General features: G+C 43.5%; 1 protein-coding gene across 4 annotated transcripts in view; it reads right to left on the bottom strand.

Moving 5' to 3' along the window:
* LOC309478154 (uncharacterized protein) overlaps positions 1–17,710 on the bottom strand; it is a 59,892-nt gene that overhangs the window by 38,677 nt on the left and 3,505 nt on the right. The window contains exon 1 of one of the 4 annotated variants that reach the window (XM_082141741.1): positions 3,024–3,120. The exons of 2 other annotated variants lie outside the window; for them this stretch is intronic. In XM_082141741.1, coding sequence (XP_081997867.1) covers positions 3,024–3,081 — 58 coding nt within the window. In that variant the 5' untranslated portion in view covers positions 3,082–3,120. Of the gene's footprint in view, positions 1–3,023; positions 3,121–17,710 lie in introns of those variants that run through there. One more of the 4 variants, XM_082141737.1, reaches the window with a different exon arrangement.

Below are 17,710 nucleotides of genomic sequence, written 5' to 3'. Positions count from 1 at the left end.
GGATGATTGCATGGTCAGACTCATACCCAGACGCGGCTAGACACCGAAGGTGCTCTCAACAACGTTCAGAGCCCAGGTGATTACAATTCAAGCATTTTGTCCCACTGAACTAGACACCAATTCAGTGTCAAAGGTGCACTTTGTGCCCTGTGCAAGCGCTACATGCTTATGTGAGCAGGACTAGCCAGTTTCGAGCTTCAGAGCAGCTTTTCGTCTGCTATGCGGGCGTCAAGAAAGGCAGCGCACTGTCGAAGCAGAGGCTATCACACTGTATTGTGGAAGCTGTGCAACTAGCTTATGCTTCCCGAGGAACAGATTGTCTGATAGGGGTGCGCGCCCACTCCACTAGGAGTTTGGCGTCATCATGGGGTTGGGCAAAAGGCATGTCTATTTAGGACATTTGTCTCGCAGCGGGCTGGTCATCTCACAACACGTTTCCGAGATTTTATAACCTGGACATTCCCTCGTTCGCACCACATCTGTCAACTCTCTCCTCCTGCCTGTCAGTGCAGGAGGAGAGAGTTGAGCAGCCATTGGGTGACTAAATCGCCTGAGGACACGCCCCGTTTCCTGCCTGTTTCTACCATGGTTTCAACCAGGTCGTATAGACAGCGACAAGTTACTGCAGTAATAGCTGCGGTTGATAATATTCACATTAACTGTTATGTGGCCCCTTATATTATGCCCGCGTTCATAAGCCGGCAATGTTCTAAAAGTACCAACATGTTTGTAGACATGACTGCCATGTGAAAAGCCTTCAGCCTCAATAGCTCTCATTCAGTCGAAAGAGTCTGAGGGTTTTTTTGCCACCTGATGTCACCTATATTGGAGGCTGTCAGCCAATCAGGTGAGGCGCCATTGGCTATTTGCAAGCAAAAGAGTTATTCAAATCAGGCTTCAGCATTTCGAGGAAAATGGATTTCCCCATACGTAATGTCTCGTTCCCTCCTCTCAGGGAACTACGGTTACATGAGTAACCAGAGACGTTTTCCCATAGCGTAAGCTAGCCTTACGCAATACTCGTTCCCTCATCTCGGGGTCCATAATATGAGAGGAATCGCCTCTTTAAATATACATAGAAAAACCATTGGTGCCATTTCATTCAACAGAATAAGTGTTTACTATTACTGGTTGTTGGAAAGTGTGTGTTCTCCTCCTCTCTGCTGCCATCTTTACTCTTAACTAGGTTAGGATCCCTCTCCAGTGCTCTTAAATAATGTAGGAGCTGAGACCTAGTCTTAACACTTAGAAACCTTTATGATTCACACTTATTCTTAAGTTTAGGAATAAGAGTAGAATTATGTCATTCTTAGAATTTTGACACACTAAAGACTAAAATTTGACTCTGAGTTGTTACTACTACTGGTTCATTAGCAATGCTGAATACAATGTTAAACCCCTTGATTTAATGAAAACTAAATTAAATTATTATACCTAAATAAATCACAAGTTCTGTTCATTTTTATTTCTTACATTTTAACAATGTGCAGAGAGTGATTCAATCAAATAAAGTCTTCAATATGTTCTCAATGCATCACCTATAAACAGCGAGACTAAAAACAAGTTGTTTGTGATATGAATGATACTTGATAGACTATTGTTGCCATTGTTTCAAAAATGAAAATAACTAAACCACAAAGAAACAAAACACATCCCTTCATAAATTATAGTGTTTTATGGCGACAAACTAGTTTTCTGAACTATTATTCTTGTACATCTGTATGAGATGACCATGCACTGCTTGAGCGATGACACTGACACAAGGATTTTCACATTGTTGCTTTACTGTTCAGTTCATCTTGTATACAGGTAACACTCAGTGTTTACTGCGCATGTGCAACACAACAGAGGAGCAATACGGGTGTCGGAAAACAAAACATGCAACACTTAGAATGCAATTCACAACAATTTTAACCGGTTCTCCTTCTCAAACAATCAAACTTCAATACTAATTTTAGATTAAAGTACTGTATTAAATGTAATTCCATCTTTTGCTTATTTATGGAAGTGAACTTTGCTCACTTAGACACCTTCGGGCAATTCTTTTTCTTATGTTTCAGTAGAGTAGATAATTGGGTGAAACTCTTCCCACATGAAGAGCACTGGTGCGGCTTCTCTCCAGTATGAATTCTCTCATGATCTTTCAGGTGTCCTGACCGAGCGAAACTCTTTCCACAGTGTGAACACTTGAACGATTTCTCTCCAGTGTGAACTCTTTGGTGTGATTTTAAGTTGCTGGATGAAGTGAAGGTCTTTCCACAGTCAAAGCACATATAAGGTCTCACACCAGTATGAATACGCTCATGCACTTTTAAATGTTCCAGTTGTGGAAAAACTCTTTCCACATACAGAACAAAAGTGAGGCTTCACACCAGTATGAACTTTAATGTGTTGTCTTAAGTTTGATACAAAAACAAATGTTTTATCACACTGATCACAGCTGAATGATCTCACTCCAGAGTGACGGTGCAGATGACTGTTGAGATTGCTTTTCTGAGTGAAATTCTTTCCACACAGAGAGCAAGTGAACGTTTTTTCTCCAGTGTGAACTCTCATGTGCTCATTTAGGTATCCTTTGCAAGTGAAACTCTTTCCACACTGAGTGCATGTATAAGGCCTTTCTCCAGTGTGAATCATCATGTGTCTGTTCAGGGTTGATTTACATACAAACCTCTTTTCAAACTCAAAGCAGGTGAAAGATCCTTCAACTCCAGATTTTCCAGCTTGTTTCTGTGTGAAATTCTCTTCAGTCTTCATTTGTGAAATAATGCGTTTTTTTAAACTAATGCTGTTTGTCTTCATTCACTTCCATCAGATCTAAAATAAACAAATTAAATTCCCGTAATTTAATTAAAGGGTAAATGAGAAACAAAAATAAACATTGTTCAAAAATGTTCAATTTTGCACAAATTCAGTTTACTACTGAGTCTACTAGTATCTAGTTTTAGATGTATTATCATCACATGTCAGTTTTCATCTTAATGTTCCTCATCAGTCATTAAAGAATGAAGGAAAACACCAACCTATTTGTTCCTCTGTATCTTCATCTTTTATTCTACAGGGTTCTTCCTTAATCTCCATCTTTACAATAGTATGTCAGTAGTTTCTCCTGGAGTAATTCCTCCTGCTTGCTTCTTCTTCTCCTGTGGGAAGATGGGAATATTCCCCAGCATTTAAACTCTCATGAACGGCTGTGGGAGCTTCACTGACTGAAGGAGTGAATTGTGGTCGTTGTTGTTCATTTAGCAGATGATCATCACACTTATAATCACTCTCAATTATCCAGGTGCAAATAGTAATTTAGAAACAATTCCATGATTACTGAATTTACACTTTGGATAACAAAACCAAGTGTAAATTCAGTAATCATGGAATTTGGCTGTTACGTGGTGATGCACAATTATTGTCATTCATTGCATCTTGAATTGAGTGTAGAATTTATGTTACAAAGAAAAAAACAAATTTGTGCTAATTGAGTGACTTAAGTAATTAACACCTTTCCTTGAGTAGCCATGTAATCTATATAAGGTAAACCCACATGTTAAGTCTGAGCCTGTGTGTGCATCTCTCTCGTCTTTTCTATCCCTCTCTCCCTCTCTCTCTCTCTCTCTCTCTCTCTCTCTCTCTCTCTCTCTCAGGTGCAGCTCTGCCTTAATTGAACATGTTCCTCGAGGATTGGCGGACGAGAGAAAAGTGTTTTTTGAGATACAGCGTGGATGCTGATGTGGAAGAGCTGTTGGCGTTTTGAATTGAGAGAGTGTTATAGTGGTTTTCTTATGATTCCCCGGACAGCAACATGGTGTCGTCCCAGATCCGGTCCACATCTGGGCCGTGTGGACTCCACGTCAGTGGCGTGCACAGGCCTCCTCCGGAGCAGGGGCGGAAGGACCAAAAAGGGCACTTTAAAAAAACAAACATTTATTTAAAAAATAAATCACCTGTATTTAAAGCAGTACCCGTCTCACTGTTGTGTTTTTATATATTTTAATGACTTCCTCACCATTATTTGGAATATCTCGCTCGATGGAGAGCAGCAGTCGGTCAGAGAGCCTCTCTTCATTACAATGAAAAGACGTTGATACAATTAGAATGCATAACACATCAAACAAAAATAGGGAAATAATGATACTAAATATTATTTACTTTACCAAACAAAAAAGAGAATCAAGTAGGTAATTATGAGGAATTCATGTTTAGTTAGGCTATGTTGATGTTATAAATTTTATGTATGTATTAAAGTGTTAACTATCATGAAATCAGTAACACTTTACAATAAGGTTTCATTAGTTAAATTTGTTAACATGAACTAATAATGAACTGCACTTCTACACTGTAAAAGCAATTTTCAGAGATTAATAGAAACAGCATCAAAGTGTAATAAACTTTCAAGAGGCAAAATTGTTTTAAAGAGAAAAGGTTTATTCTTTGAGGATTCTTTTTACATCCGCAGCCACCCAGATGTGAAAAGAAAAATAACCTAGTGGACTTAATGAACATAGACATTTTATACAGGTTTCTGACATTCTTGACTCCTCCTTTTCCAGTTTCTGTAAATTTCCTTAAAGACATCTTATATCTCAAGCTGGTATGGACTGGTTACCCCCCGGGCAGGTCATGCTGTTCTTTGTCCCTGAGAAGCCAAAAGGCCTTCATTTACAATCTAAATGATCTCCTGCTTCCATCAGGAGGGGGCCTGGGACCCTATTATTATACGACATCCTGTATTCCTTGACTAAAACTCTTTCTCGAGCCCCAGGTGTCTGTTATCTTCCTGGCCCATCTGGCGTTATTGTGTTTGTTCTCTCATGTCCCTTCAGCTGTAAGAGACCCTCACAGAAAACACATGACTAAATGATATTAACAGTTAGGAAAACGATGAAATTAAGTAATACTGAATTTTCCATAACATACACCATTTATTAATCTTAGTTAATATTAATTTCAGCATTTACTAAAACATTATTAAAATCAAAAGTTGTATTTGTTAACATTAGTTAATGCACTGACTGTGACATTCCACACACTTTAACTACCCAGGAATCTTTGCGAAAGGCCAATCAGACAACGGATGGGAGGAGATTTCGCTCACGGATAATTGTCATGGCTGAGAAGAAAATATTACGTTTTTTATGACCTAGATGTACATTTTACCAGTTGTTACCTACAGTTTATACAAACATTATGGTCATCGACCAGTGATTGATATCTCAAACATAATAATAGTGCTATTCAACGCACTATTATTATGTTTGAGACATCAACCACTGGTCGATTACCATAATGTTTATGATACGATCATCACATTATGATTCATTAAATAAATAGAACCGAATGTCAGGGCTTTACTGAGTCATATGTAAACATAGTATGAATACTGAAACCTGTAAATTCATCTGAAACTCATGCACATTTTCATTATGTGTTAAAATTGTAATCTTAGTTCAAATAGAACATTATGTATTATTATGTACAACTGTATACATCATTTAAATAAGCATGATATATCTATTGTCTAATGCCCAGGTGGCATGCACAATATCAAAATATAGAACTGTAAAATTAGGCTGTGTAGTTGACATGGCGATAATACGTCGGAGTGCAAAAATGTGATTTCTCCTGTCCAACAACAACCAGACCGTTATTTCCGGCTTGACGATCGAGTTTGTCCCAAAAATACCTCTCAATGCGCCTCGTGGACTCACGCCAAGGGCTCTATAGGTCTGCACTACATGACGTCCCTTGATCACTTGGAATCAGCTATAGAGTTGATTTATTATTTAAATTTTTTCCCTTTAAGAATTTGTTTAATGCAGCATCCAAATGTATATAGGCGTGTTTGGGTTCTTTTAAATTTAAAAATATATAATTAATATGTCAGAGTTGTTTGTTGTGGTGGTGATTAGACGAGATATGTGGTGACGTCACAATCGTACTGCATTGTGGGACATATAGGTACCTGGGGCCGGTTTCACAAAGCTATTTTAGACCGGTCTATAGTGTTAGACAAGTCTAAAATTTGCTCATAGACTAGTCTAATGCAAGTTAGACTGTTTCACAAAATTAAAGACTGACTTAATTTAGACCAAAAAAATTAGACACCTTACCCCCAGGCTAACTTAGGTCTAAAGGGGGTCGCACACTGGATGCGCAGCGCCGCGCCGCGTCACGTCTAGGACAACTCGAGGTATCGCACACCGGATGCACACTTTCTCAGTTTATGGCCAGCAATATTGTTATGTTTAAGGACATTATGGAATTAAGATAATGTCTGTATGTTATGATTGTACTGTACAATTAAATACAATCGTTGCGAAGTCTGCAGTCTGAACTGTTATGATGGTGCAAGGAGATGAACCCAAATGCAGACAGTATTCAAGTGAACTACGTTTATCACAGAAAAACAGGGAAAACAAAACCCACGAGGGGGCAAAACAAGACAGGATCGACTATATAAGACTAGACTAACACTCAGACAGATAACTGAACAATAAACTAACAGCTAAGACAGGATCAAACTCTTCACAAGACTTTCAACAGGTTACTCACAGTTGGTTTCACATAAAGAATGACAATGAACCGGCACAGAACAGCAAACACAAGGGGATTAAATAGGGAGAAACTAATGAGGGAAACAGGTGACAAGGGTAAAGCAATGATGACAAAACGAGGATAACAAGGGGGCGGGGCAAGAGAACAAGACAACACAAGCACATGGCCCAAACAAAAGGCCATGTGCTTGCACATAAAACACAGGTCTGTCATGATCCTGCCTCAAGACTAAAGAAAATCAAGGACAGGAAGGCAGAATCATGACTTGAACACTTTACCTCAGAGCGTCCGTTAACTGAATGAATTGAGAATATCACCTGAAAATCCGATAACATCAGCAATTTTCATTCAAGCAGCTGATATCTGTAAATTAATGTAAAAATAAATGTATATTGCAGCACAGGGTGAAGTCAGTATATACATTAATGACGATTTGAGACAAATATGAGACAAAAATGTAAATGGCGCTCTGTGGCGCGGCAGGATTTTGAACAAGGTCCTGAGCCGTTGCTGGGCGCCATGGACAGACGCGGAATGGCGCCGCCGGTTTGCACTGCGTTGAGATTTTATGCAACAGGAACTTTTCTGAATGCTGTTGGTGACACAGTGGGTCTCAGCAAAGCTTCTGTGTCACGGGTATACAGGGTATCTTGTACCATGTTTTTGTATCTTTTCTGTACATCTTTAATGCTCCGCTCAACGGTCGGATTAATGCTGTTAACTGTCGTTGCAATCTTTTTCCAAATTAAACATTTCTTCTTGTTACTACATTCTCTGCTAAATTTCCCTAGTAAAATGTCCTTGTAACTGTTATACTCCTCCAACAAACACATATTTTCCACTGGGGTAAACTGCACTGAGCGGTTGACTCAATCCGCCATGTTTTTTGTTTTGAAAAGTGTCTTATTTTACCCAGAATGCATTGCAGTGTAGTCCTACTTAAGATAGTCAGAGTCTTAAGTGCTTTGTGCAACGGGCTGATTTAGATGTCTATCTGAAGTCTGACTATCTACTATATCTAAGCCATAGTCAAAGTCTATCTTTGTGAAACCGGCCCCTGAAGTGTACATATGAAGTAGACTCGCTCCCTCGGTCAAAATCGAGGGAACGAGGGTCTGTCCATATAAACTTCCCTCGTCCACTTCACGAAGTGGAACGCACTTCAAAATGGCGGCAGGGATTCCCCCGAGGGGAAGTGCTTAGGGAAGTTTGCAAGTGCATGTCTAAAAGTGGACTGGAATACAGCCGTTCATTCTGCTCTAAATCTGCTGTTTTTAAGACTGTGAGTATATTCATTTTATCATGTAATATGAGAAATCTACATGACTATTAAAGATTCGGTTCATTTTAGTGAATCTAACCAGCTGGAGAGTTTACCGAATTAATCCGAATCAGATCTTGAATCCGAAGTTGAGGCACTTTCATTATGTTTGACTAGAAGTAAATCCCTTATGAAAATGAACCATGGGATTACTACAAATAACCCCCCCCCCCAAAAAAAAAACATGGTTAGGCTACTAGTTAAACCTATTACCATAGTTTAACCGTTGTATTTGCAGTTAAAACTGGTTATATAAATTGTAATCAATCTGCCAAAAGCCAATTGGTTACTACACTTTAACTATAGGCTACAAGTCATGGTTAATTTTCAGCAATGTTGTAAATATAACAAGCCATAAGTCCATCACTGACTAGTTAAAAGATTTTGAGTTGTGTTTTGTAATTAATAAATTAAACCTGATGTAAACACAGATTGTAGTAAGTTATAACATTTTACATTATTTTTCTAACTGTGCTGCTAAAAATGTAAGCTACAATTTTTAGTGACACAAAAGTTTGCCTTCAACTCGTTTTTGATCTGATAATTGGTTCAAAATAGCAGCGTAATCCTTACAGTAAAACCTCAAATTATGGAATTGTTTCTAAATAGCTATTAGAGCAAAACACTTAAAGCTGTGTAATTGAGAGTGATTGTAAGTGTGATGATCATCTGCTAAATGAGCAACAACGACCACAATTCACTCCTTCAGTCAGTGAAGCTCCCACAGCCGTTCATGAGAGTTTAAATGCTGGGGAATATTCCCATCTTCCCACAGGAGAAGAAGAAGCAAGCAGGAGGAATTACTCCAGGAGAAACTACTGACATACTATTGTAAAGATGGAGATTAAGGAAGAACCCTGCAGAATAAAAGATGAAGATACAGTGGAACAAATAGGTTGGTGTTCTCTTACGAGAGGTTCTCTCGTATTGCGTAAGTTGCTTACGCTACGGGTAAAGTTGTCTTTTCTCGAGATCTGAAGCCAAAAAATTTTCCTTAATTTTGTATTTATTGTCAACGCAGTGCGGCAGACAGCAGACCATGGCAGGCTGTATGAGCGTGCTCATTGGCTGTCCTGCGGCAACTGCAGCAGCCTACCAGTGAGCCCTGCGTGACGTCACGCCCAATGACGGCGCTTCGCGCCCTCCACACGCCTGGCCCGCCAGAATGGGTGTGGCTAGCGTGTATAAAAGAGGGGCTTTCCTTCCAGAGCTTCACGCGGAACTCTCTAAATCGTGGAACGCTCCATTTTCCGCGAGAGTTTCCTCCCATACCTCCGCGGCGCTCTCACAGGTTGACGGCGCCGCCGAGAAGGGGTACAATGCCATTCCACCCGTGGAAGAGGCGGTCGCAGCGCACCTTTGCCCGCCCTCTGGATGGCGTTCAAAGGCTGCCCTCCCGTCTAAAGCCTGCAGGACCACTTCTGCCCTTGTCGGCCGCGCTTTCACTGCCGCCGGACAAGCTGCATCAGCCCTGCATTCCATGGCGATATTACAGATCCTCCAAGCCGATCTCCTCCTTGTGTTGGACGAGAAAGGCTCGGACCCTGTCTCCATAACGGATCTACGCAGCGTGACGGACCTTTCCCTTTGCGCCACGAAATCCGCTGCCCAGGCTCTTGGAAGGTGCATGTCTTCGCTGACCGTCACAGAGAGGCACCTCTGGTTGACGCTCGCCAACATGAGGGAAGCTGAGCGCAACGTGTTTCTCAACGCCCCGCTCTCCCCCACCGGCCTCTTCGGCCCAGCGGTTAACGGGATCGTTGACCGCTTCTCGGAGGTACAAAAGACCACGCAGGCTATGAACCTTTTCCTGCCTCGACGCTCGAGCTCAGCCGCACGCCGTCCACGTGACCAGCCTGCACAAAGCTCCACACAGCGTCCAGCTCGACCTCCGTCTTCGCAGCGACGACAGGGCGGCCGCCCTGGATCGCGCTTGACCAGCCGCAACAGGCCGCCTCCCTCACGGGGACCTCGACCTAAGATTGCACTGAAACCCGAGCCCGCGAAGTCCTCCTAGCAGCACTGGGGAGGAAAAGACGGTTAAGTCCCGCTGCGGCCGGACCACCGTCAAAGTCAGTCCCCGTCGTCATGGCTACTGCAGACGCTTATCTAACAGCCAACGAGCCGGTAAATCGACCCGCTCGCCTGCACTCAACCGCCGTTTTCACGGCGACCCAGAGAAATCTCAAAAAGAGCTCAATGTCTGGTTATTCGGCTCACGCCGCATGTGTTTCAAATGTAGGAAATGTGCCCACGTTTCTGTGTTCACCCCTACACACAAACACTATAAACTCCGTGTCTCTGTCAGAGCCCACTCTCATAAAGCGGACAAAAGCCGCTCGAGTGTTGAATGTAGGTCACGTGTCCACAGCCCCGTGCCCACACCTACCCACTGCCCGCTCTGTTACACGGCCCATCACTACCGGTCACTCGCGGTGTGTAAATCCTGTGCCCGCCCCCGAGCGCTCACACATACTAACGAACACTGCACCCCCAGCGCCGCTCTCGCGCGCTGTCCATCGCACAATATGTTCCCCGTCCAAAGCCACCGGGATAATGTGTGTAAAACGGCCAGCCATCTCTGTATGCGAGCCGCCGTATTCAAGCACCGAGGGCGCGCGCATCGCGCCCGCGCCTCCGAATCAGGTTCTCGAGCCCGTACATCACGGCTATCGGAACCCGGAGGCCATTCTGCCCTTAGCTATACATGTGAAAGCATGGGAAGCTATTCCAGGCGTGTCAGAATGGGTGCTGAGCACAGTGAGAGACGGCTATTCACTGCAGTTCGCTCGCCGTCCCCTGCGCTTTTGAGCGCGAACCGAGACGAGAGTGAATGGGGAAGTAGCACATCTACTTCGTGCAGAAATAGCGAAGCTTCTGTGCAAAGGGGCCATAGAACCGGTACACCCTTCTATGAGCGAGGCAGGCTTTTACAGCCGTTATTTCCTCGTGCCCAAGAAGGATGGAGCTCTCAGACCAATTTTAGATCTGAGACACTTGAACAAAGCTCTTATGAAAAGACCGTTCAAGATGCTCACAACCAGACAGATTCTCGCGCAAATTCGCCCGAGAGACTGGTTTATCTCCCTCGATCTGAAAGACGCTTATTTTCAGATCCAGATAATACCCCGTCACAGGCCATTCTTGAGATTCGCCTTCGACGGTCAGGTATATCAGTACACCGTCCTGCCGTTCGGCCTGTCTTTAGCACCCCGTACATTCACGAAGTGCATGGACACGGCTCTCGCTCCCCTGAGAGGTCAGGGCATGCGAATTTTGAACTATCTGGACGATTGGCTGATTCTAGCACAGTCAGATAAAGAACTCATCTCTCACAGAACAGTGCTTCTCAGCCACCTGGAAAGCTTGGGTCTCGCGGTCAACTGGGCCAAGAGCTCATTACTGCCCAGTCAGTCAACCTCTTTTCTGGGCTTGGAACTGGACTCAGTGGCAATGACGGCTCGGCTGTCGATACAGCGCGCGCGCCGTATCCAGCGCCTGGCCGCGTCTTTCCAGCTCCAGCCGTTTCAGAGGATGCTGGGTTATATGGCGTCAGCTGCAGCAGTGCTTCAGCTGGGTCTATTACATATGCGCCCCCTACAACGCTGGTTGAACGCCCGTGTGCCTCGCCGAGCCTGGGCGTCCGGCGGCATTCGAATCAGAGTGACTCAGAGCTGCGTCTCAGCGCTGAGACCCTGGTTAGCGGCCGACTGGTACCAGCAGGGAGTGATAATGGGAGCCGTCTCACACCGCAAAGTTATCTCGACGGATGCATCCAACTCAGGTTGGGGCGCTCTGTTCGAGGGCAAACCGGTCTTTGGCCTGTGGTCAGACCAGGAAAAATGCCTCCACATAAACTGTTTGGAGATGATAGCGGTCGAGAACGCGCTCAGGCACTTCCTCCCACATATACGGGATCACCACGTGCTAGTCCGTTCGGACAATATGTCTGTGGTGTCCTATGTGAACCGACAGGGCAGTGTCAGGTCCAGGAATCTCTGCAATCTGACGAAACGCCTTCTAGTGTGGGCTCACCACGCGCTGCGCTCGCTGAGAGCCGCGCACGTGCCTGACCACCTGAATGTCGGTCCAGACAGACTGTCCAGGAACAACATTCCCCCGGGAGAATGGTCCCTGCACCCTCAGACAGTCCAGCTACTGTGGCACCTGTTCGAAAGGGCGGAAGTCGACCTATTTGCGTCAAAAGACAACGCTCATTGCCCGAGGTTTTTCTCAAAGAGCGAGGACGCGCTGGCCCAAACCTGGCCCAGTCGCCCGCTGTATGCTTTCCCTCCGATCTCTCTGTTACCACAGGTAATAAAGAGGATCAGGGAAACGCGCCACTCGGTGCTCCTCATAGCCCCACGATGGGAGAACCAAATTTGGTACCCTGAGCTAGTGAGGCTGTCGCACTCACCCCCCTGGCCGATCCCGGTCAAGAGAGATCTCCTCTCTCAAGCCGGCGGATCGATATGGCATCCCCACCCAGAGCACTGGTCTCTGCACGCGTGGGTAATCAACGGATACCCGTTGAATTGTCAGAAGGGGTCATAAACACGATCACGCAGTCTAGAGCCCCTCCCACGAGAAGACTCTACGCGTCTAAATGGTCAGTGTTCACTAAATGGTGCGCCACTAGGAGCCTGGATCCACGCACATGCGGGGTTTCGCGGGTGCTCTCCTTCCTACAAGAGCTGTTGGACAAGGGCAGGTCCCCCTCCACGCTCAAAGTATATGTTGCGGCTATCGCAGCGCTCGCTGAGATGACGCTCAGCCATGCAATAGGAAGAAATGAGCTCATTATCCGCTTCCTTAGGGGAGCCAGGAGAATGAACCCCCCGCGGCCCCCCTCGGTTCCTATCTGGGATCTTTCTTTGGTCTTGGAGGCCCTGAAAGCTTTTCTCTTTGAACCATTAGATTCCGTGGATTTGAAATACCTTTTGCTTAAAACCGTTTTTCTGATAGCTCTGGCATCAGTAAAACGCGTGGGGAATTTACATGCGCTGTCTGTCAGCCCTGCGTGTCTCGAGTTCGGACCTAATGACTCTAAAGTCATCCTCAAACCGAGACATGGTTACGTCCCGAAAGCGATTGGCACTCCCTTTAGGGCACAGATCATCTCCCTGTTGGCTCTGCCTGCATCCGACAGTGATGATAGTGATAACCTCCTATGCCCCGTCAGGGCGCTGAGAGTGTACATCACACGCTCCGTCGCCTTCAGGCGTTCCGAGCAGCTTTTCGTTTTGTTTGGTGGGCGCACCAAGGGTCTCGCCGCCTCGAAACAGAGTCTGTCCAGATGGATAGTGGACTCAATCGCAGCTGCATATGCGTCCAAACACCTGCAGTGCCCTATGGGCATCAGAGCCCATTCCACCAGAGGCATGGCCTCTTCGTGGGCTTGGTCTAGCGGGATTTCTATTCACGACATATGTATGGCGGCAGGCTGGGCCTCCCCCTCTACATTCGTGAGATTTTATAATCTGGAAGTCCCCGCCTTGCAGGCTAAACTGTTATCAGTCTAAGCGGGATGTATGTTCTGCCCATCTATTATGCGCAGACTACTCCCGTGTACTACTAGCTTTTCTGGTAAGCTGCACTAGGGATAAAAGTCTCTTTATACAGACCGGTGGTTCCGCTCTGTATTATTCCCCATCATGCGCTGATGTATTAGTGCGGGCCCGCGTTGCTGGCCGCCTAGTCTTCACTTGTGGCGCTAGGGCTTACACTTTTGATACATGGACCGGCGAGGCCGCTCTATATATTTTCCCTGTGATGTGCTTGTGTACTGTGTTGGCCCGCGTTGCTGGCCACACTCACCTCGGGTTTGTACACAGACCGGCAGTGCCGCTCTGTACCCTTATGAAGTGCTTATGACATGTGCTGGCCCGCGTTGCTGGCCGCCTGTTCTCGCATGTTATTTCCCTGGGAATCATGCATTGATGCTCGGCGCGCACGGCGTTGACAAGGGGTTCCCGTAGCGTAAGCAACTTACGCAATACGAGAGAACCTCTCGTAAGAGAACGTACTCGGTTACCTAACGTAACCTCGGTTCTCTCTAGAAGAGGGAACGAGTATTGCGTAACCTGCCGTGTCGCGCCACGAGCTTATTCGCTTCAGTCTATGAAAACCAGAATTCCAGCCTGTGAGCCCCTCTTTTATACACGCTAGCCACACCCATTCTGGTGGGCCAGGCGTGTGGAGGGCGCGAAGCGCCGTCATTGGGCGTGACGTCACGCAGGGCTCACTGGTAGGCTGCTGCAGTTGCCGCAGGACAGCCAATGAGCACGCTCATACAGCCTGCCATGGTCTGCTGTCTGCCGCACTGCGTTGACAATAAATACAAAATTAAGGAAAATTTTTTGGCTTCAGATCTCGAGAAAAGACAACTTTACCCGTAGCGTAAGCAACTTACGCAATACTCGTTCCCTCTTCTAGAGAGAACCGAGGTTACGTTAGGTAACCGAGTACGTTTTCCTTCATTCTCTTTAATGACTGATGACGAACATTAAGATGAAAACTGAAAAATAACAATACATCGAAAACTAGTAGTAACTAGTAGACACAGTAGTAAACCAGATATGTGTTTAATTAAGACTTTTAAGACCTTAACTTTTATTTATTTTTGTTTCTCATGTATCCCTTTTTAATGTTATTTAATTAACCTAGATCCAATGGAAGTGAATGAAGACAAACACCATCATTTGACAAATGAAGATGGAGAACTGACTTATAAAAATGAAGACAAACATCGGTTACAAAAACCTCAGTTTTTCAAAAATGAAGATGGAAACACTGTAGTTTCACAGACTGAAGAGAATTTCACACAAAAACAAGCTGAAAAAGGATCTTTCACCTGCCCTGAGTGTGGAAAAGAGTTTCACACATAAATCATCCCTTAACAGACACATTACGTCCACATGCTCTCAGTGTGGAAAGAGTTTCACGTGCAAAAGAAATCTCAAAGATCATCTGCGCCGTCACTCTGGAGTGAGATCATTCAGCTGCGATCAGTGTGAGAAGACATGCTGTGGCATCACACCTAAGCAGACACCTTAAAGTTCATGCTGGTGTGAAGCCTCACTTTTGTTCCTTTTGTGGAAGGAGTTTTTCTCTACTCCAAACTTTACAAGTTCACCAGCGTATTCATTCTGTTGTGAAACCTTATGTGTGCTCTGACTGTGAGAAGAGCTACACTACATTGACCAGCTTGAAAAAACACCAGAGAATTCACACCGGACAGAAACCGTACCAGTGCTCTTCATTTGGAAAGAGTTTCACCCAAGTATCTACTGTACAGACTCTTGAGAAAAAGCATTGCCTGAAGTTGTCGAAATGAGCAAATGTTGTCTACAAGCACAACTAAAGGTGAATACAATCACCTTAATTATCACCCGTCCTTTGAACCAGATTCTGTGTCTCATCATCAGGATAAATCAGTATGTTTCTATATAAAGTGAACATTAAAAATTCCTCAGATTTGACTCTAGATGGCGGCATTTGTTGTCATTCTCAGTCATTTCAAGGTTTAATGGTTGAAGAATCGGCTCTAAATCTGCTGAGAACATTGAAATCTAAACAAATCCACAGAAGCACAAAGTGAAGACAGACAAAAACTATTAAGGTGTAATGCACGTCAGATAGTTTTCCACTTTATAAAAATTAAATACATAAACTTATATACAATTACAAATACAAAAATAAACAGATAAGTGTTCTACAGGTTCTTCACATACCAAAAGAACTTCCATTATTTTAAATTATAGTAATATTTCACAATAATACGTTTTTTCTTCTTCTGCCCATATGCCCATTTTTTGACGTTTGAGCCCCCCTCTCTGCACGTCCCTGACAACATGTATCAGTTCAGTGAACTGTTGGAATTACTGGAGTAACAAATACTCTGGGATATTGGTTTATTTCGGATATTGGTTGGTTTGAGTCAGAGAGACTGCCAGGCATGTCCGAAAGCAGAGGTGGACAGTAACAAAGTACATTTACTTGACTACTGTACTTAAGTACACTTTTTGAATATCTGTACTTCACTTGAGTATTATTTTTTCTGGAAACTTTTTACTTTAACTTCACTACATTTGAAAGACAAATATCGTACTTTTTACTCCACTACAATTCTGTCACAGTCCTTGAGTAGAAAGTAGTAATGTCAGTCAGGGGTTGCATTTTGGTTGGAAATGAAAGTCAGAGTGACGTCAGAAACCGACTGATGTTGGTTTTTGACGTCAACACGATTTTCGTTTTCAACCCCAATACAGCATCTGTCCAACGTTGGAGATTAATGTCAATCCGGCGTTGGATTCTGACATCAACCTGATTTTCATTTTCAACATTGGGTTTGGTCTTCTAAAAGCAAATTTTGTCATTGTTTTGGTGCACACTAGCTTATAGATAACATAAGGTTAGCATATTCATACTAAAAGCCAAAAAACTTTAAATAGGGCAGTATTTGAGGGAACAGCCATTTGGGTGTCCGAAACCATTGTGGACGTTATTGAGTGACTTATTCAATCTCACATTCAATCCCACTACTGGAACTGTGTTCTAGAAATACATGTGATATTGATATGAGGGTAGGCATAGATTCAGAGGCATAAGGTACTGTAAGTATTACACACAACAATGCAACAATAATAATACAATGCATTGACATTTACTTTTGATACTTAAGTACTTTTAAAAAACGAGTACTAAAGTACTTTTACTTAAGTAAAAATCTGTCTTTACAACTTTTACTTGTAACAGAGTAATACTTGACCAGTAGTATCTATACTTTCACTCAAGTAAGGAAGTTGTGTACTTTGTCCACCTCTGTCCGAAAGAGAGTAACTTTAGAAAATTGTGGATCAGCGCTGATTCAAGACGCGGACTGTTTAGAACGATTCAGTCTGATTTGGTGAACTGGTTCGACCCGTTCACTAAACACACTTTATCATTCAAGTTTATTTATTTTTTATTAGGCTATATTCTTTATAATTGCACACAGAAGAGACAACAAATTGCACTTTATATTGTATTAATTTAGGGGAGATGATCTGATGTGTTTTGTTTATTGTAGATTCTCTTCCTCACATACCTAAGAAAAAGAAAAGAAACAAATCAGTTATAAGGAATACAACAAAGGACCCAATTTATAGTTGCTGGTCCTGTGTGTCATTTTCCAGTGGCCACACATGTGACTTGAATTTAAACCGATTTGTTTTACATATTCTTTCAGCTTCTCTCTGAACTGAATTGATAGTTTAAAGGGATAGTTCACTTTGAAATACATTTTTGGTATGTTTTAGCTTACCTCAAGGGCATCCAAGATGTAGGTGTCTTTTTTTCCGCAGTAGTTTCAATTTTTATATTTTTAGGTCAAACCGTTCTTGTCTGTCAGTCATATAATGCAGGTCCATGGTCACTGTCTCAAAGAGCATGCACAGAGTCTAAATTAAAACAATTCCCCATCGTCCAAATTAAACAATTCCCCATCGTAAGTACACATTGATGGCCCAAGACACGAAACGAGCGGTTTGTGTGAGAAAACGAACAGTATTTATATCGTTTTTACCTCTTATACACAGCCACGTCAAAGTGATCTGATCTGACTTGTACGCAGACTGGTGCATAGATATATACACTAGATGTCGCCTTAAAGACATTCGTTCCAATGAACTGCCGTAGACAAGGCGACATCTAGTGTATATATATATGCACCAGTCTGCGTACAAGTCAGATCAGATCACTTGGACGTGGCTGTGTATAAGAGGTAAAAACGATATAAATACTGTTCGTTTTCTCACACAAACCGCTCGTTTCGTGTCTTAGGCCATCAATGTGTACTTA

The sequence above is a fragment of the Leuciscus leuciscus genome (assembly GCF_965113295.1).
Source record: "Leuciscus leuciscus genome assembly, chromosome: 16".
Lineage (NCBI taxonomy): Eukaryota > Metazoa > Chordata > Actinopteri > Cypriniformes > Leuciscidae > Leuciscus > Leuciscus leuciscus.
This window is presented reverse-complemented; position numbering and strand designations above follow the sequence as displayed.